Source organism: Nycticebus coucang, chromosome 12 (assembly GCF_027406575.1).
Source record: "Nycticebus coucang isolate mNycCou1 chromosome 12, mNycCou1.pri, whole genome shotgun sequence".
NCBI classification, from domain to species: domain Eukaryota; kingdom Metazoa; phylum Chordata; class Mammalia; order Primates; family Lorisidae; genus Nycticebus; species Nycticebus coucang.
The window spans coordinates 32,214,357-32,235,644 of record NC_069791.1 but is presented as its reverse complement, the minus strand read 5'-3'; the positions used below and the strand labels follow the sequence as shown (position 1 = coordinate 32,235,644).

Genomic DNA, 21,288 nt, shown 5'->3' with positions numbered 1-21,288 from the left:
TCTCGCAGAAACATAATCCTACCCATGCCCAGCCCTTATTAGTCTCCTGTCTCTGTGTTTTTTTAATTTCCAGTTTTGAGACATCCATAGGATTTTAGTTCGTTTTAGCCTGTAGTTGTTTCATGTATAGATATGAAATAGTCTTCCTATTGGAGTGGAAGGGTCTTACAAGCATTTTATTTTTTGTGCACCCTCCACATTTAATAGGCATTGACAGGATATCGGGCATAAATAGAACTCTTCCTACATATGGGCTTGCTCGATTTATCGGTCTTTTGTTCTGTTTGTTGTTGTTAATGTCCTAAGTTGCAAACATTTAAAGAAAAAAAAAAATCTGTAGAAGGACATGTGTTTTTGTTTTCATCTGAACATAGAGGTAGGAAAGACTAGGATGATATTCAAAATGGAAAAGGGATTCCATGTGGCGTTACAGAGTTCTAGGAACCGTGCTATCCCAGGAAAGCAACCTTCACCTTTTGGAGCTTTTGGTCACGTATCTCCCCAACCCCAATCTCTCTCCTTTCTCTGGTAGGAACCTTTTATTTATTTATTTATTTTCTGAGACAGAGTCGCCCTCGTTAGAAGGTGCTGGCATCACAGCTCACAGCAACCTCCAACTCTTGGGCTTAAGTGATTCTCTTGCCTCAGTCTCCCAAGTAGCTGGGACTACGGGCGCCCACCACAACGTCTGGCTATTTTTTGTTGTTGTTATTGCAGTTGTCATTGTTTAGCTGGCCCAGGCCAGGTTTGAACCCCCCAGCCTGGGTGTATGTGGACAGTGCCCGACCCACTGAGCTGTGGGCGCCCCCATCTGGTAGGAACCTTAACTGGCAGAATTCTCAGGTAGCTCTTTAATGCTTACTATTGTTGTTACTAGTAAGAGCAACATCTCTAAAATTAAACTTTCTTTTGGTTAAAATGATCTATGACCTTTGAGTCCCTGACCAGGCTTTTCCCTTTTTTTTTAGCTCTAGCTCACTCTCTGGACTAAGTTTCTTTAATCCTTTCTTCTGACTTCTCTTTGCTTCTTTTCTGCCTGCCCCTGTCTGCACTTCAAATTGAACATACTTTATAAAATGACGTCTAGGTAGTTCAGCCATGCTATTGCCTTGAACTGAAATATTGGGCAACATGAACTTTAAGCGCTTTTTAACTAAAAGCTAATGTGGAAATGTTGGAATATGTACCAGTATAAACATATTAAACTTAAGATTGTATTCAAATAGAGCTTAAAAAACTAGATCATGTTCCTTCTACCAGGAATCTTAAACAATATAATTCACCCTCTGAGTCACGATGTAATTAGATTATATTTTATTAGACGTTCTTTACAAATTTAAAATACCGCTATTTTTACATGCATAGAGGGAAATCAGTTGGGATAATTATATTTAGGCGTTCATTAAAATCAACCACAAAATAGAGACACTTTATTGTGTCATTTATCAACATACTTGATATGTATATCTAAAGTGCATTATGTTACAAAAAAATATAGAAATTCAGCAGCACCAAGATACATTTACAAAATAAATACATCAGTTGACAAAATAAATTATGGTAAATGTGATAATAATAATTGGATTAGCTTTGGCAAAAAAATAATATTCACAATGACCAATGTGCAGTTTCATAGAGCAATGGGGGAGACAGTTTTATTCCAATGCATTTACAGTATTTACAGACAATAAATATTTCTAATACTTTCCATGTGTTCACTATTACAGAATCCTGCAATGTGTCCTTGGAAATTCTCTGCTGAAAATTTCAATGCCTCCTGCAATAAGAAGAAAGAGAAAAAAGAGGAGAAAAAAGGTTAATTTTCCTTACAAATGAAGAGACATCTAAAATAAAGGCTATAAATTAAGGAATACAGAATCACAGTGGAAAGAGAAGCAGGGGACTCTTCTAAATATTTCCTTCAGGAGGTACCTGTGGGATCCATTTGACTCTCTAGAACTTCGGCTACAGGAAGGGTTCTCAACCTGACTAGATGGTCAGTATAGAGCAGAAAGGAAAAGGGCCTTCATTTCTAATTATGCTCTGTCAGAAAAAAGGAGACCCTGTGAGAATTTTCCATAGCTGCCAGCTGACAAGTTTGAGAAAAAAAGGGACAAAATTGAGAACCTGGAAATAAGGCTAGGTTGGGCCATCCATCATAACATCCAGCTCACTTAGTAGTGTATTCCCCAGTGACACCTGACTTAGGCCATCCAACCTTTGTTTTTCAGGTTCTTTTATGGTCAATTTCTCACCAGCATAATGGACTGTGCAAGGGACTGTGGGTAAAGGCTGGAAGGATGTGTTGTTAAAAAGAGCATGTCTAGTTGATGATATGTTGACATCTGTTATTCCTTTAGTTGTCCTAGTTAATGAATTTTAGTGTTCAAAGCCAAAGCTACAACAGGATTGTTTGTCTCTCGCTTTGCTGATTTTTTATCATTTCATCAGGAATTGGGAAAGTCTATTTTAAATGAAAGACCAACTAAGCATAAATTGATTTGGAAGTGTAAAATGGAAATATTTCACATCACTGCGTTTGCTTTATTACTTAGAATCAGGTACCACTTGGGATGGACACCTTCTCTAACCTATCTAAATAGTATACTGACAAAAATTTAAGATGGGCTAGCTGAGTTTTCTCTGCTTCTCTCTCTCCCTTTCCTCTTCTCTTTGTGTGGTCGATTTCAGCGAATATGTATCCATTTCTAAGGAAACAACTATAGAATGGAATTGGATTGGCTGTGCTTTGGATTAACAGCCAGAGCCACGAGCAGAGTTTTACATGGCATATGGGGAAGGGCGTGAGATCGAGAAAACAGCAAATTCTTGACAATTTGGAAGTTGTCATGTGCAGATTAAAGAAAGAAAAGCAAATTGAGCATTATGAGTGTATTTAACCCCTTTACCTACAGTTTTGGTTAGAATGTTAAAATACCCCCTAACTACAGAAAAAGAAGAATTCAAAGTTAAAATTTTAGCTGGTGGATAGTTGTGGATGGATGTTATGAATAAAGCCAAAAAAGATGGTCCCAAATCTCAATAATTCGTGTACTGTACTCATTTTTAAATGTTTTGGTACTAAATGGTATTTAGCAAATTGAGTTTAAGAATAACACAAAGAGAGAATGAATACTCTTTTGAAATATGATTTCCTCAGAAAGAAAGAAAAAAGAAGTTGAAAGACCAAGGAAAAGTCTTTTGATTTTATCTGACCCTGTCCAGACAGTGGGTTTGCTTCCCTTACTTTTGACCTTTCCTGTAACAAAGCCATGTTTTGGAATACCCGATTAAACCATATTACATGACCTGAACGTTATTAATATATGTGTATTTATGACAACACTTTAGAAACTTAGCTGTTTTGACTACTGAAAAGATTTTTATATTTTTCTAAATCAATATTTACCAAGGCAAAACATATAATTTCCAATAAATGAATCCTATTCTATCTGGGTCTTTCACTTACAATATCAAAAATTCTAAAATGTAACTCCTCAAACTGAAAGTTATATATTTTCCACCAAATGGCTTGTGAGAGAGGAAACAGATAATTTTACCTCAGTAGTTTCTTTAAAAAAATACTACATATATTATAATAAAGTTCAGGCTTGCCTTCGTATCAGACTTCTCAGATCATTGTATAATACCAAAAAACGAAGGGAGAGGACATTAATAAAAGATGGGTCACATAAAACTTTAAAACAGTGATTCTGAAAAGATTTTATTTGGATTACAAAATTTACATGGCCCTATACATTCTCATCAATACACTCCAAAATTTCTCTAGTCTCTCCTACACCTCTGTTGGGCTGTACTGGGATAGTGCCAACGTCTGGCTGCCAAACAAACAGTTCTTTCCCTGAATGTCCCTCACAAGCAAGGAAGAAAAAGGAAATGGAGAAACCGTCTATTTCTTTCAGTCCTAGGTCTGCATTTGATTAGGCCACTGCCTACTATGTCTACTTTAACTTAGGGGTAGCTTTGGGCATAAGAATGAATGAGTATTGATTTTTATCAATTCTCCAGATACTTACAGAGCATGGCAAATTTTTAATGAATAAATTCCATAAAAATTATTTATATGTCTGTTTTTATAATTCATATATATATAGTAAAACAATGGATACAAATAGGTTTTGGCAACAAAGTAGGGTCCTTTCCTTGTGTTATAAACAGGTGCAGTTAAAATACACTGAAAATGTTTTGTAAGCCAGAATTTATAGGGTTTGTTCACCTAATAGATCCACTGTGTTTGCAGGCTGGGGCATTCACTGTGCTTTAGATTTTTCTAGTGCCACTGCCCATTGATTACTGAAACTGTATTTCTTACCCGATGTAATTGCTATTTTATATGCTATTGAATGATGGGTTTGTCAACTTAAAGAGAGAAATAATGGTAAATAACTTTAAACGTCCTTTGAAATATCACCCCATAATTGTGTCTGGACCAGAGTCAGAGGATAGGTGTGTCTGGACCAGAGTCAGAGGATAGGAGAAGTAACAGGGGACTCTTTTAAGTAATGAGATCATTAGTTGCATAGGACATGTTCTTGTGCTATTTTCCTCTTTCTTTTAAGCCTCACAGAAGTGCTGTACTGAAAAGTAAACAACAAAACAAGGCCTAGCAATAGAAATACATGCAGAAAAGGCAGTGCTGACATGGCACTGGTCTAAGCGTCAGGAAATGGAGAAATAAACCCAGTTCTAGGGATACCTATTTCAATTCCCAGAGTTGCTCAGGTCCTTTAACTCTGGAATGTTTTGGCTGTCTATTTTATAAAATGAAATTAAGTATTGCCCCCCACTTTGTACCTCACAGAAACACCCCTAGATAGGTAGGTAGCTAGCTAGATAAGATAGATAGATGGATGGTACAATCTGAACTAGGTCTGAAAGGACCAGAATAGTAATATGCTGCTGCTTACTGAGTGTTTACTCTGACAGGCATTTAACTCATACAGAATCTCATCTAGTCTTTACTCAACTCTATGAGGTTGATACAATTATTATCTTTGTTTCACAGGTGACAAAATTGAGTCTTAGAAAGACTGAATAACTTGCCCTAGATTGTGAACTTTAATAAATTCAGACCTAAGATGTCGTGTTGATCCCAATGTCTACAAGTGTCATTATTAACCATATCTGTGAGCTAAGGATAAAGAATCCCCATAATGTCAAGTTTTATTATTCTTACTGGACTACGCTAGAAAAATTATTCCAACTTGCCAATAAAGAGATAGATACATGTGGGGTGGCAGCTGTGGCTCAAAGGAGTAGGGCGCTGGTCCCATTTGCCGGAGGTGGCGGGTTCAAACCCAGCCCCGGCCAAAAAAGAAAAAAAGAGATAGGTACATGAGGAAAAAAAATCTTATATCCTTCCAAGACAATACTGAAAATTTTTCAGAAACCATTTCTTTTCCATGAGCTGGTAGAGAGCAGAGTTAAATTTATTAAACAAACTTAAAGCATGTATTTAAAAAATAACTTAAATTCTTTAAATTAAAATAAATTTAAAATTTAATTAAATAGACTTAAATAAAAAGTAAAAATGGCTCAGCACTGTTTAGGGTAAGAGTTGCACTCTTCAGTGCTTGTAGACAATATCAAATCCTTCACTGTTTTCCCTGGAAGTGAAAAACAGTAAGAGATGAAAAACTATCAAGAAAGTTTGCCAAGGTGGGAGAGTGGGAGAATAAATACTCCTCTCCAGCAAGCTTGAATAAGAGATGAAATTATTTGGTAGCGTGTTAAGGAATTGGTGATGGTGGGGAAAGATGATGGGGTATGAAGCCTGTGTCTTTGTGCATTGTGGTGTATGGGGGGAGGGTCGGGGATACTGCTTTAAAGCAGACACTATTCTGGCTTATCTCAGTTTTATCAGCTTTTGAATTGGGTAGAGACTGATAGAGGGGAGAAGATCCAGGGCAAAGCAGAAGGGAGGCTCCAGAACCCAGCTGAGAGCATGAGGACGAGGCTGCGGGCCAGGAGGCCTGTTACCGTGAATCGAGCTCCAGCCACGTCGTGGTCGTCGTGGAGGTGTCAGACAGATGGTCCCCTTCTGGCCCACTCCCAGCCACTCCAGAGTTTAACCAGGCAGATCGAGTTCGCCGTTTTTTCTTTTCCTGCTCCTTGCGTTTCCCAGGCTTGCCTTTCTTTTTCTTCCCAGGGGTCTTCAGCGGCTGCTCCTTGTACGCATCTACCTTGTTGGTTTCCTGAGTTAGGTATCTGCCCTCATCATCAGACCCAAATCGGACCGGGTGGTTCTTTGTGTTGGGAGGAGGCTTGGAGTTAGGGGACACTTCCGAGGTAGCTCTGATTTCAGCCGTGTGGATCTCTGCGATCAGATGGTGAAGGAAGAAGCGTCGTCGTAAGTCCTGGATGGATTTCCCCTTGTCATGGAGGAGCTGGTGTTCAGACACAGCTCTTTTGCTTTAAGAAAAAGAAATAGCAGGAAGAAAAGAAAACAGTTAAATTTCAGTTGTTGGTAGAGACAACAAAGACACGAGTACATGTCTGTAGCTTTCTAGCTGGTCCACTATGGGATACCCAAGGAAGGGTGGCAAGCTCGCTGTACACAAGTGACCTGCGCAAAGCAAAGAGCTGGCCCTTAGGAGGCTCCAGCTCCCAGTCCAGTTCTGCCACTAAATAGGTTTGTGACCTTGGTGGGAACATGAACCTTCTCAGGCCTCCTGAGTATGAAAGGGAGGGGCCAGAGTCAGTGATTTCTGCGCTCTCTTCCCAATTTCAAACGCTGTCCCTCGGTTATGCTCAGAAATGGACAAGAAACCACTGAGCATCGATTCACATTTTTCAGAGTTTTGTTAGTGAAATAAATCCAGAAGTCCCAGCTTGGGTAATAAAAAGGAGATGGGCTTTTACCTGAGTGCTCTCCCAAACCTGCCTACACACACACACACACAGTTGCCTCATTAAGAAAATAATAATACCGAATTTCAAAGAACAACAAGCTGTAAGAGTCAAAGCAAACAAAAGCTGAAGGATGGAGTGAGCAGTGAAGCCTGTCTAGGAAACCATCTGACTAACAGGCTGAACTTTAACATTTTAGAAGGCTGGCTACCAGGAACCTGCATTGGAAGGCCAATGGTCAGAAAGAGCCTGTGTATTTTTCTGTGAAGTAGTGGGTGGTCTCTTTAAAATGGGTTTCTTTGTGTGCTTACATTAAATGGGAGCATTCTATTTTTTCTGTGCTTCAAGTTGTTTTCTTAACAATTTTAACTATTCTCCTTAATACTTCATAGAGAAGTTCACTTTTTTACTTGTTCTCTTTATCTTAAGATATGTCTACCAACAAATAAAAAGCAATTTTCTATTTAAACAGCACTCTAATGAAAAAATATAGTGAAAAGCAATAAACTGATTATCAGGTTTTTTGGTGACACTCTTCTTGCTCCCGTGATCAGCATGTATTCTTTTATTATTCTGTGTGAATATTATTAACTATCTTTAAGGATAGCGTACAATAACCAGTCACAGCATGCCTGCTTCAATTCTTTCTTACCTAACTCCAATTTTACAGTTAGAAGAGCTCACCACATTGGCTCATCCTCAAAAGCATGTGAGGATATTTCACAGAGCTACATTTCGTGTATTCTTCCCTTCCTGACACAATGGTGTTTGCGTCCCTTGTTGCTTTTGTTACCACAGCTTCTTGAACGCCTTAGAGAAATATGACAGTAATAAAGGGCATTATTATCCCATTTTATGCCTGGAGAAAGTGAAGTACAGATAGATTACATGACTTGTCCTGGTTCACACAATGAGAATTGGCAGAGCCAAAACAAGGTCTTCTGGTTCTAAAACCAAGATCGCTCTTTTAATTTCCTCAACCTTTCTGCCAAAGCTAAAGTCTCAACATGTTCCTCTGTTGAGGGAACAAGAAGGGCAGGGCATAGGGTGCTAAACCACCACACCAAAGGGTTAATTGTCCAAAAATGTATACTTTCCTTGAAGACCAGGCCGATGGCCCCTCAAATCCATTTTTATCACCAATATAAGGAACTGGGATTCCTAGAGTTTGGATTATCACTGGAGGAATGAGTCAAACAGGGGGTAAGAGACAAAAATGCAGTCATCATTTCTCCAGCCCTGCTAGCAGGAATGCCCGCTTCCTTCTAGTATTTTCGTGTGTGGACTGACTGTAAGCCATGTAGCTTGTTCAAAAAAGACATGACTTCATGGAAAGGAATTTAACAGGAGCCTGGTTTAAATGAGGCATGAAGGAGTCTCTCTTCCTTTTTGAAGGTGCCACATGTGACTAGATTAAAATTCACTTACTCTGTGGCATCATAAGTATTCTGGAAACTTTTAATAGTCTACAAATTTGGGGCTTTGGTACAAGGTATTTATATTCTCTAATCACATTTTAAAAGAACAGGACTGATATACTTGCATATTTCACAAGCATTGCAGTTTAATAAGTATCTTTTAGCAGAATGTCACATTAAAAAGAAGTGATAATTTATAGTATTTTGGGCTTTTCTTTCTTTCTCAATTCCTGGCAGATAGCCTCGCCATCTGTACCACTCTCCAAATGGATAATATAGCCCATTCTAGCTTAACTCAAAGCCAAAACTTTAACGGTTAGTTTGTTCCAATCAAGCCACCATTGCTCATGCCCCCTCTGGCTTGTCATCATGGCCAGCCTGTCAACTATGAGTCACCAGGCCTTCCTAACTCAAGAGCTGCACTTTCCCAGGATGGTTCTCCTGGGAAATGCAGTCATCATGTTGTCCTATGTTATGAAAAGCCTACAACATGGCCCAACTTTATCTAGTTTAGAATAGTACATCTCTCCTGAAGGACAATTCGATCTGCCTTTTGGGACAATTCGATCTGCCTTTTGGGGTAACTGTTAGTATATTAGAAAACAAGTTTCCTTAAATGTAAAATCTGAAATGCTGTTAGACAAGTTTACTTAGTATTTCAAAGCCTTCTGCATTTAAAATGTTATGAAGAATGAATCTCTGGGAAATTGCATTAGGAGATCTAGAATATAACACTATCTTTATCATCAAGAAGGGTTAAGACCCACACAATGTTTTATTTCTTTCTTTTTTTTTTTTTTTTTTTTGCAGTTTTTGGCCAGGGCTGGGTTTGAACCCACCACCTCTAGCATATGGGGCTGACGCCCTGCCTTTGAGCCACAGGCGCTGCCCTGTTTTGTTTATTTCTAAAATAGGACATAAACTTACACAGAAATAAATGACTAACCCATACAAACTAGATATACATCGATAGTGAGTAATAAATTCAAATTGAGGAGCTTTTCAATTTAGATAACTCTGAAATATTTAGGTTCTAAATACGGCCTCAATAATACCCTGTTATTTAATTTGTCTGTGAACATTACATAGCAAAATGGTTGACATTGTGGCATTCATTATATACTTAAGCTCCAAAAGGGAAAAACAAGTATGTTTTTTTTTTTTTTGAAAAACAAGTATGTTATGCATCATGCTTTCCTTCGATTATTGTAAAAAAAATTGTAAAAATTTGGGGGAAATGCTTAGCACGGATAACTCTAAATTCGGTCAAAATATATCTTTTCCTCTTTAAAGAAAAATCACTCCCAAGGGACTTTTCAGGGAGGATTACATTTCTAAGAAACTATCAAGGAATAGAAGGAATAAGCAGTGATGGAAATTCCTCTTCCAGCACAGGAAGAAGCAGCATGCTTGTCCTGATGCTGGGCTCCTAAGGAAGGACTCTGTTTGAAAAGAAAAATTTTGTGGTACATAGAAGAGACAGGGTTAGGGTGTTAGAGTTAAAGATGACTCACCCGAAGTCCCTTCCAACCCAAATGACTCAGTCAAAAGTTACGCTTCTCATTAAGTGGAGTAGACCCAGTCTGGCTCCCAAACAAATCAGTCAATGATGTTTTGGGTTTCTGAATCTGCTGGGGTTCCCTCTCTATCTTAAATACAGAGATAGGCACCTGTCCAGAGCCTTGTTCATCTCCACAATAACTCCTCTTGCAATATCCAACTCCATCATCCTCTAGCTTTATTAATTAACATCTTTTGGACTAGCAGATTCAGAAGATTGACAATTTATAATTGCCTCCTTTGTGTGGTTTAAGAAATCTTACTGTTATAGTAGTTTCCTATGCCTTAGAAGTTAGCACCTAGTTAAAAAAAATCTCTACTTCTAAAGCAGTTTCTTAACACTTTGCATGAAAATTGAGGAGTAACATGTTTTGATTATATGTTAAAATTTCTTTCAAGAAACTAGCTTGATTTAGTGTAATAGTAGACTAATGTTTTGTCTAGCACACCAAATTTACTGTTACTTGGCAGCAATGCAAAAAAATAATGACTTGTTTTTTTAAACTCCATTTGGCTATAATAATTTGATGAAACATCTTCATCTACTGATGATTTCAGCCTCCATGAAAAACCATGGTTGTAATGTGATGATCTATTACCCATTAACTATGAGAATGTTTTGTGGTAGTTTTATAACCATCTGCTGAGTGTGAGTGTTTAACTACAATATTATATTTCACCCACAAACAAAACTATAACAGTCTCTGGCTGCTAAATGGTTTCTGATGTGTATTTTGTAAGGTGCAACAAAGAAAGAGTTAAAAATAGCCTTTAGGACTACTAGCAGTATTTTTATGCCGTAGTTGTGGATTTAATCATGGCTCATTTACTGTTTCTCAAAAGAGAAAACAGGTTATTTCTTAAGCAACTTTGAAGAAAAAATTGGCTGTGTTCCAAGATAGCATTTCTTAGCCAAATAAATACAGTATTTAAGTGTGCTTTAAAAATCAGCGTTCGTCTATATTTACATACGGACTTTAAATTATTGAATTTAACACAAGTCTCAAAACGAGCAAAGCGTCTGAAGACAATTTTCAGAAATACATCGGCATAACTTTGAAGAATACAATGCAGCTTTATCTTCAGTACAATGTTCTACACAATTTGCCTTAGGAGATTCACAATAGATTTTCGTTTTGATGCCAAGGTTCAGACATGTCTAAAGTAATTTCATTTAAGGATTTTCTGCTTTAATAATAGACTAAGGGCACATATAAAACAGTTGCCTTTTTGTACACCCTTGGGAATTTACAAGGAAGCACCAGGAACCTGATTGTAAATATTAGATATTGCTATTTTTATTGTCAGTGTAAAAGGTCTCCTTAGTTCTTTCTCTGGAGTCAAACTCTTCTCAGTCCTCAAACTTTGACGTATCCCCATCCGGCACACTGAGTCCTCAGCTTAAAGAGCACCCAAAGATGGTATTACACACACATTAATGAACTGCCAGGTCCAACAGATCACCAAGCTACCTTCTCTACCACTCTTTCAATTTTTCAGTCTCACAACATAGCAATATTTCTCTGGTGTTCTTGGATGTGTGATTATATTGAAGTCAACAGTATCCTTCAAAGAATCACCAAATGAGAATGCCAAAATACAAGTTTCCAGTCTACAATGCAAATATTATTTGACTCCAGATTAAAGAACTGTTAGCAATAGTTCCAAGAGAAAAATGTTTCCGCACCTAAAATTCATTTTGGAATCAAACACTCTAGCCTTCCTGAACTGTATCAATACCAACGTTGGAATTGTGCCACTGCAAAGTTGTTACTATTTTATTATACAATATGCTTTCATTATGTAATATGGTCCCACTTTATATGCTTAAAATTATGTCATTCATAATAAAATTAGATGTAATGAGTTTGCTTTCCATACACAAGCTGCCACCCACATACAGTATGTATATACACGGGCGCGCAGACCATATGTCTCCCCCCACCCCCATCCCTCAGCTTCCTCTGATTTTGAAAACCTTCCCAGGTCCTCAAAGCAATCCTTTTCTTTTACTAGAGGCAGAGGATCTTTCCCATGAAGAGATTCTGTAAAACGCTCCTTCTTACGCAAACACACATAAAATCTGTCTCTTTCCCTGTCTCCCCTTAAGTTCCACCAGTTCTCCCGATAAGTTTGAGGAGCCGGGCTCGGCCCCAGGTAGGTAGCGGGCTGGCCCCTCTCTCCTACCTCGGGCGAGCAGCATCTGACCGCTGCGAGCCCTCGGCAGCGTCCCAGCCCGGCAGCCCGTCCCACTAGCCTCCCTCACCCGGCGCCGTGGGGAGGATGGGGCACTTACAGCCGGCGGCTGAGTTCCTCCACCGAGCGCCCGCAGGAGGGCACCGAGTAGCTCAGCAGGAACACCGCGACGCTCCAGTGCTGAACCAGCCTCCGCAGCATCGTAACCTCCGGCGCTAGCGATCTGCAACAGAGTGGAAAGGGACCAGGGTCAGCCCGAACTCTGCATCCCCGGGCACGACTCCGCTGCCGCTCTTAGCCTGCTCTCAAACAGCCTCCTCAACATCAAAGGCATCTCCCAAAGTCGCAAGGGAAAGAAAAGGAAAATGAAAGAAAATAAGAAAATAAAAGAAGAGAAGAGAAAATACTTTATCTGGAGCCTCTCCGCACTTACTTATTTAGGAACCAGCTACTCCGACTGTGCTTTTTCCAAACCACACAGGCAAAGAAGAGACCAAAAAAGGGGGAGGGGGGATTAGAGGCGCTGCCTCTGAAATAATAGCGAAAATGAAATGGTTTTATATATGCACCGATGATGAGTAGTGTGTTTACACGTCTCCCATAGCAATGCCGAATTAAACTGGCCAGCAGCTCTCCTGAGTTTGTGGAACGGGACTAACCTCCTTCTAAAAGAAGAAAGTTTTCCCCCAAGAAGTCAGCTTCTTTCCGAACCAGGCCCTCTAGTCCCAGAGCCACTTGTAGCTAGACCCACATATATATACATGGCTGGCTGTCTACCTCCTCTGGTGGGCTGGTTGCTTCCGGAAAGTTGATTCCACACACCCTGAGAACAAGTTTCAGGCGAGTGTGTCGTCGACCGGGAGGGCCAGGTGGCGGCGAGGGCGGGTCGGCGGCGGCTCCGCTTCACGGCCGGGGAGGCATGCCGGCCGGACCGCGCAGGTTGGAGGCGAGTTGAAAGTCGAGCCGAGGAAAGTTCACACGCTCCGAGGCAAACCTGCGGGAGAAGTGAGCAAGTCGCAAAGAGGTGGCGCCCTAGGAACGCGCGCGGGGCGAGCGAGGGCGCGGGCGGGCGGGCGCTCGGGGGGCGGGGGGCGGCGACGGGCGGCCGGGCGAGCGGAGGGCGCCCCGGGCCGGGAACGCGCCGCGGGCAGCCGAGCTCCCACCTCCCGCCCCGCCGCCCCGCCGCCCCCGGCGCTGTCCCGGGCACTGCGCAGCCCCACCCCGGAGCCCCGGCCCCGCTACGCCGTCCCCGGGGCTGGGGGCGTGGGCGGATCCGCTCGCCAGCTCCCTCCCCGCCCGGCCGGCTCCAGCTCGCGCCGCGGATCCAGGAGCCGAAGTCCCCGAGGGCGCGCGGACCGCCTCTGGCCGCCGGCGGCCCCCGGCGGCCCTGGCTGGACGCGCGGGCGCCAAGACCGCCCGGGGCTGACCGGCGAAGAGGAAGGCTAGGAGTGGGGCTGGGAACCGGGGGGCCCGGGAGCCCAGGCGAAGAGGACGCGGAGACTTTGGCCTGTGATTTTAAGGAACCCTGACCTCGCCTGGCGGCTCGGGGCGCTAGATGGGAACCCTCCTCCCTGGCCCTTTCCTGGGACGAGCCGAGTGAACATTGGCTAGGGAGGGAGGAAGAGATCGTTTCCTTAGAAGAGCAAAAACGGTTTTAGACTTGAGATCGAGATCACACTTCTTGCTGTCTTAGAACAGCTGGGGACATCTGGAACCCGTCCAAGAAAACTGGCGCACAGGATGGAGACCCCCCTCTTTGAATTGCAGAGGGCCCTCCGCCCCCCGACATCACCGGGGAGCGCTTACGGCCTTTTCACCCACCGCCAGGAGTCTCACCCACTTAGTGTCCTTTCCCCACCCCCCAAAGTCCCGGGTTACAGATTCGGGGATGACTGTATTCGAGTCGCTTCAGCCGGCGATGTAGCGGAACTATCGCTGTACGCTGCTCTGCTTGAGAGAAGCGACGGGAGACCCGGGGGTTCTTCCCGCAGCCCTCGGGGGAAGGAGGACAGCTCTGAACTGCTGGGAGGTAACATCTAGGAAAGGATTGCTGCGGGCGCGGGTACCCGTTCCGGGAGCCCGTCTGTCTTTCTGCAATGAGCGCTGGTGGCTCGCAGCCATTCCAGGAGTGTTTGTCTTCTAGACAGTCCTGGTGGTAGGTTTCTTTACTCTCTAGAAGGTTAGTGTGATTTAGAGGTTTGAGATGATTAAGGGAGTCTGACCATTATCAAGCCTGACTTCTGGCTGATGCTCCGAAGATTTTACCAAGGGTGGGTGAAACAGCGCCCTCTCCCCCACCTTCGCCCATCTAGACCCCTTTCCCCTTGCTCACTGCAGTTAACGTTTGCTGCTTAGTTTGGGTGGGGGGCACGTCTTCCAGAAGCTTCTATGTCCTTCGGCTGATTAAAGTCCATACTTTGAAAAAGTTGGCTTCCTCCCACTGGGGGGAAAAAATTCTCTGGGAATTTCCACAACTTCCCTTGAACGTTTAAGAATTTCTAAATGTGAGACCTGTTCCGCATGAAAAGAGTATCAGCACTCACAAGTGTCAACCTTTGGACCTCTAACACTTTCTGATTTATACTAAATTCCTTCTAAAAAGACGCAGGAGCTTTAATGTAATCGTAAGATCTGAAGGGAGAAATCTGTAAAAAAGTAAATCACAAATGAGCCATTTAATACTCCCAAGTTGTTTAACATTAAAATGATAATATTTGCTTCCACAATAAAAAATCCAAAGGTACTTAGCCAAGTTTCAAACTACCCAAGCTTTAAAAAGTCAACCCTGTCCTCATAAAAGGTTTAAATCAAAAATCAAATTGAAAATATTAAATCACTTATGTTGTAAATAAATTCATTATACTCTCAGAACATTATAAATTAAATATTGGCACGAGTAGACTGATTTATGTTGCTTTGCTTTTTCTACTAATTTTGTTAATTAAACAAAATTAACCCCCCTTTTCCTCCCTCCTTTCTTTTTCCTTACACACTTTCCTGGTGTTAATGGCAAAACATCTATCAAATATTTTTAGAATTTCCTCTCTCCACAAAAAGAGAAAATATAGACACAGGAAAAATAAATAGTCTTTATATACTCAGAATACCAAAGTTGCCTCCTAATTTATTACTTCACCTTTCCTTGATTTATAATCTTCTCTCTGCTCTTCTGGCCAAAGAAGGGAGATCTTCTCAGCAGTCTCTTTCAAAAATATTTTGTTTTGTCCTTCAAAAAAGTAAAATTAAACCTTAAGTGAATTAAAAACTTCTTGTAAGGAGACTTTTCTATGCCCACTGAAGGCAATTATTAGAAAGCAGGTATCTTTTCCAAGCTGCTCTGTTTGTTACTTTCAGTTGAAATTCTCCTCAATATATACCCGAGATCTTGACTTTTTGTCTCTTCCAAAAATGATGTTTTCTGACATCATAAACTAGTTCCTAATATAACTAAGTAACCTCCTTAAGGCTGAGAACACATAATTGTCAGTGAGACATGGTAGGAGCCCCTCACCCCCACTTTTTTTTTTTTTTTGGCTTAGGTGCCAATAGAGGCAATGATAGAGGCTACATGTTTGCTTAGGCCTGGCTGTCAGGTAAATGCACCTCAGCGAATGGGAGGATTTGAAAACGGTCTTGAATCTGAAGTACTTGCATGTGAAGACAGTTTGCATTGTGAGATCTACACCTACAATGCCTAGCCCATGAGCAGGCTCCAGACTTCCATCTTCTCCTCCCAGTGGCAGTTTATTATAGTATAGCCCAATTTTAAAAGAGGTATTAAAATATTTAAAGTGTATTATTCTTAAATTTATGTTGAATAATCAGTTGATGTGTATTTCCAGGGATATTTTCTCTCATAACTTAGAACAAAAATTAACTACTATTTATGTTTAGCTTCTTCATCTTTCTCCTTTCTTTCCTCCTTGGCCCAAACAACAAACACATAAACATTACAAACCAAATAAGTATCTACAGCTTTTTAAGGAGTGCACCTGGGCTCAGGAATTCTCTTGTTACCAGTAAGTACGCATCCAGATTTAGCATTTGCCAATCTGCAGCTCCAAGTGTTATCTCTAAAATCCTGTGAAACCAAATGACTAAACTCATCTTTTCTCCAAACTCTTTCCATGTTTACATAGAGAAGTTGCATAATCAGCTCAAGTAATGTTGTCATTTGATTCCATCAGAACGTGGCTTGCCTGGACCAAGACTTGAGAGGGAGCTGTTGCCAGCTGACCCTGGTGTAGCAGAAAAGAAAAAAGGGTGTAATGCCTTTAAACCCAAAATAGGGATAGGAAAGGATAAGACTCAAACAGAAGCTGTCTTCTCCAGGAGTATAGTGGCTGCTCCTGACTGGAGGAGTTGCCTCAGGGAGGAATCTCACATATGCATCAGGCTGATGGGTTCCTCCCATTGGAAAGCTGGCCTCACACCCATCCTCACCCTTTCCTACTTCCTGGGCAATGTTCAGCTTCCTCCAAACAGAACCAGGATGCCCCACAGGGAGGCAGTTTTCCTGACAAGAGCTCAAGGCAAGGTGAAATGAGAAGGTTTTTAGGAAATGAGGGTACTAGGGACCAGTTCTCCAAGGTCAAGCACTTGTGTGCCTCCCAAGCCCATGACCATGGAAACATAGCAGAGGAGTCTTCTGTCTAGGGATAATGGTGATGATGATTGTAAGAGAGGTAGAGACAGAGAGAATATGCAGCATCTAAGTTCTGATCCCCTGGACTGGTGCCTCTATGCCCTTGCTAGTTCAAGTTCTTGGCTCCCTGAAGTCGGCAGCACTGGACTTGTGTGAGACTACAGAGAATTCCAAGGCCCTCTTGGTTCTGACAACAACCCCTCAACCTGAAACCCATCTCTGAACACAGCCCAGCTCCCCTGTAGATGAAATAGTTCTTTCTTAAATTTTGAGCCAGGGCTCCCTGGAAGGTGTTGCCTGGATGGATGGGTCATTGCCACCCTGGAGGCCTTTTACCTCCCTAACACCCTTCTTGACCCCTTTAACACTGACCAGCTTGCAGTTCCTCCCTAAGGCAGCTCTGGGTCTGGGTGCCCATCCTCTCAGGCAGGAGAGCATTCAGCCACCCACACTTAGATGGGGTCCTGCGTCTACATCACTCTGAGCTGGTGATTACTGTGTTTTTGGACTCTGTCTGCTTTTCCTGGAATTTTTGTCAAAAATAGCCTGGGGGGGAGCAAGGATGAGAGTTCTCTGGAGTCTCCTGGACTGGTTGATACACTCTCGGTGCAAAGGGAGGCCAGCCTCCTAGGGCAGGGTCTGGGGTGTTAAGAAAGGCATTGGGATGACGGGAGGATCTCTACCTCCTGCGACAGAAGCGGGTCGCTCAATGGGGAGACCATCCACAGGCAGGGGGCAGGCTTGGCTCCCTACAATCTTAGGCTTGATGGAAACTTCAGAGGCCCCGGAGCCTCTTAGCCTGTTGAGAGACATCTCTCCAATCACCTTGGGCTTCCTTTCCCTAAGGAATCTGGACTCCTGATTGCCGCACAGAATCCGTGGTGCGCCAGGAGCAGTATCATCGAGGCCTTCTCTCTGGGTCCCATATGGCTGCGTCGGGGGTGTAGTTACCGGGTATTTCGGAGTCGCGGGCCCAGCGTGCACCCCCCTCCCGGGAGAGCCCCGCACCTGGCTGGGGGTGAGGGAACAGCGTGACCCGAGGACAGGATCCGTGGGCCAGCGCCAACTTCCTCTGAGCGGGGCTCTCCCTCCCCTTCCTTCTCCCCCCAGGTCAGTTTATGACTCAAACAGGAGATAAACCCCAGGCAGACGGTGACGATCCATTCCGGGTGGGGAGGGACGAAGGGAGAGAAGGGTGCGGCAGACGTACCCGCGCCCAGCCCGGCCCTGTCGGGCCCGCTGGGGGCGTGGAGGGACGACTCCCCTCCGTCCGGAGCCGGGGACTAGCTCTGTCCCAGTCCCCCGACCCAGCGCCCGCAAAACTCGGCGCTGCCGGAGCCCCTGGGGCCGGTCAGTTTTATTTCATTTGACACGATCCGCAAACCAAGGCCAGTGAGGGAGAGGAAAGGAAATGAAGGGCCGTGGAACGGAATCTCTCCGCTGGATTCTCAGACTGCGGTGGCACCTTGAAGGACTGATTTGAGGGCAGGGAGACGGTTATTAAGCCCTCCGCCCGCTGTCTCTATGTAGCTGCTCAGGTTGCAGTAGGCGACGGCGGGGGTGTAGACCGTGGAACACGTGGCATCTCTCCAGGCTTAAAAATCAACCTTGCCGGTGGCTCCTATGGAGTTCGTAAATTGCGCGGAGCTGGCTGGGGGAAGCCAGTGAGCTGTCCATGGTGGTTAAGACTCCTTGACGTGCGTGTTGGGCAGCGCTGGCCAGGCGCAGACCCCACCCCCACCCACCCCCAGCCGGAGGCCGCGGCCCCGGAGCCCGAGCCCGCCAGCGCCGCAGCCCGGGTGCGCCAGGCACCACGCTGCACGTGTTCGTTTGCACAACTCCGTGATGCGCCCGCGCACAAAGGCTGTATTCCAGAGGTAGACGGAAAAACTCCTGAGTCCAAATTGTGGGTTTTCTCTTAGCGCCTTCCTGAAGGTGTGTTTCCCTCATAGCAGCATTTCACCTGCTTTAAGAAACCTCCATCCGCCACAGCAGCCTCCAACCCTTCCCTTCCCTTTTCTAAGGTTCTGTTCTCTTAAGAGCAAGGAAGGAGCAAGTTGGTGACCTTGATAAGCATTTCCCGTTTGTGAAAAGTATCCGTGAACTGCACTGCCTTTGTATGGAGCGCTATGTCCCCAGCACTCACTTTTATGGAGAGGGGAAACTGGTGCCAAAGACTGTCCGGTATCTCAGGGATTTGGGCCAGATCCTCTCCTAGGGACGGTGGGGAACTTTGTAACGTATTATTGTTCAGAGGAGCAACTTCGTTATCCACCAAAATCCTGAGCAGTATCTGGTTGCTATGTGAAGAAAAGGAGAAAAATTGCCCTGGGAGTTTCCTTGTAGGTGCACTATCTGTGATACAATTCTGCCCAGTTCTTGTGACACAGACTTATGAAAAGGTGTTTGCTAAGGCAAAGGATGATCAGCCTTTTTAATTGTCACCACCTTTTTGTCTCTTCATTTCTCCTGGCATTTTCAGCCTTACTTATTTCTACCTGATCTGCATCTGAATAACTTTAAATACCACAAAACTACAAAATAGTGTAAAACGTTTATAATTCTTATTTGTATTCTGTGTAATGTGTCTAATTAGCGTCCAGCACCTAAGAGAAACTTTTATTAATCTCTGTAGAAGATGAGCCCATTGGAGCACATCTTTGCTGCTTTTACCATTCTTTCTCACAGTGGTGTGATGCTTAAAACCAGTGGGTGTGAACCTATAAACAATGGTGGAAATGCCTGATATTAAACAGAAAGAAGTGTGATTCAATGATTTTTATTTGTTTTTCTTGCTCTCAGTTTCTGGGTCTATAACATAAAAACTAGTGACGAGAAATTAAATATTTCTATAAATTCTTCTAAATATGTTCCCAAGTCAATAAAATTGATATAAAATATTTTACTTTTCCTTTACCTGTTTACAAAAATAAATGAAATAGGTTCCTTTACCTGTTTACAAAAATAAATGAAAATAAATGAAATGTTTACCCAGTTCCTTAAAATGTAGAAAATAAATCAGTATAATAATATTTATTATTTTTTTCAATTTCCGAGTTTAATTTTGTTCTATGAATTGTTTGGTTGCTAGCCTCACCCCATGCATCTCTTTACCCTCCTTTCTATGAAAGGAAAAAGATATAATGACATACTTGGATTTCGTTCTCTTATATTTTATCTGCTTATCAACCTAGGGTACTTTCTGTGAGTGTTTTTACCCTCTCGTTAACTTAGTATTGGTTACTAGACACTAATCTAGATACTAATCAAGACACTCTAGATACTAATCAAGAGTTCCCTATAAAGTACAATCTAATTTCCTTCATTTTCTTCTTTTTTAAAGAAATTTTTCTCCAATGGCTTGTTACTAAATTTCTAAGATCTCATCCCCCCCCATTAAATTCAATACATTTATGAGGCAGAGCGAGAATCCATTCCACCAACAGCTCTTAAAGTTGTTAGACTCCTCTACCCCTTTCTCAAGAGGAAAGCATTCAATTGGTAAAACTGTCCGTGAGCTTAAAAAAATAAAAACCTCAATGGTCTCTTGTTTGTATTCTGCTCACTCTCTCAATGCATCCAACACTGTCCTGAACCCAGAGTCCTCTCAAGATATTTTTGGAATCAAATTGTAGTTTTTTGTATCTGCCTCCTCACCTTTGAGAGGTGAAAGCATATTTTAAATTATTTTAGATCCCTTTTTCGAAAGTTATATATAAAGTCTTTGATCTGTTGCTGGGAACCTTTTGTAAAGCATATTCTTTTAAAAATACTAATAGATTGGAGGCATCCTGTGTCTCATTTAACTTCAAAAATCTCCTTCCCTATGCTTACTGCATGGTATTATATATTCTCCTGAAGATAGTTCCCCCTTCACTTCATGCTTCTCGTCCCAGAGACCAACATGTAAGGGGGAAAAACATAAACTTTTGGGTGTTGGATGCATTATGATATGTTGAGATTGTTATATGGGAGTCCTCATGCTAAGAAAATTTAAAATGACCTTAGCTGAATTCTGTTGCACTTTGCTCTTTTATTTCTCATCCTGCTAAGCTGTTAATTATACAGAGAACTGCTAAAGTACTTTTAATGGTTAAAAAAAAAGGAAGCTGCTTTTGTGGAAAGGATAAAAAATGTTTTTGTCTTATAAACACAGGTCACATTCTTTGTAAAGCTGTTCTTAATAGGCAAAAATGTACGTGTCTATAGCAGTTAAATTGCTCTTAAAAAGACCTATGATGGCCTTAAATGGAGCAGGAACTCAAATGTGCTTGATATGGTTCCAAAAACCCCTGTCTTAAAAAGAGTTTCATTGTCAAGGTGCACCAAGGTGTACTTTCAGGTCTATAATACACAGTCTGGGCATCACCACCACATATTTCCCTCATCTCTTTCCAACCCCGGTGTGGTAAAACCAAAGAGACACAGGATCAAGGGAAGTTTGAGGATTTGCAGGGGAAAAGCTATGTAAGTACAGTGAATACAGATCTTTAAGATCTTCCCCAGACTTCTAAACATTGAGAAGGTAGCTTGTTTGCTAAGTAGTGCAAAGTGTCTCCAGGTCTATCACTGGAGCTGCTGACATAATTAATGATTTCA

General features: G+C 42.4%; 1 protein-coding gene across 3 annotated transcripts; it reads right to left on the bottom strand.

Moving 5' to 3' along the window:
- Positions 1 to 1,292: 1,292 nt before the first annotated feature.
- Positions 1,293 to 13,219, bottom strand: PTHLH (parathyroid hormone like hormone). Of its 3 annotated transcripts, none has more exons than XM_053556041.1 (4): positions 12,822 to 13,219; positions 12,145 to 12,267; positions 6,001 to 6,432; positions 1,293 to 1,777 (listed from the first exon to the last, which is right to left on the bottom strand). In XM_053556041.1, the coding sequence occupies exons 2-4, from the start codon at positions 12,243 to 12,245 to the stop codon at positions 1,768 to 1,770; spliced, it is 543 nt and encodes a 180-aa protein (XP_053412016.1). In that variant the 5' UTR covers positions 12,246 to 12,267; positions 12,822 to 13,219; the 3' UTR covers positions 1,293 to 1,767. The 3 variants fall into 3 exon arrangements, with proteins under 3 accessions (XP_053412016.1, XP_053412018.1, XP_053412017.1); XM_053556043.1 differs by lacking the exon at positions 12,822 to 13,219 and adding an exon at positions 12,704 to 12,736; XM_053556042.1 differs by lacking the exon at positions 12,822 to 13,219 and adding an exon at positions 12,614 to 12,724.
- Between the last annotated feature and the right edge of the window lie 8,069 nt (positions 13,220 to 21,288).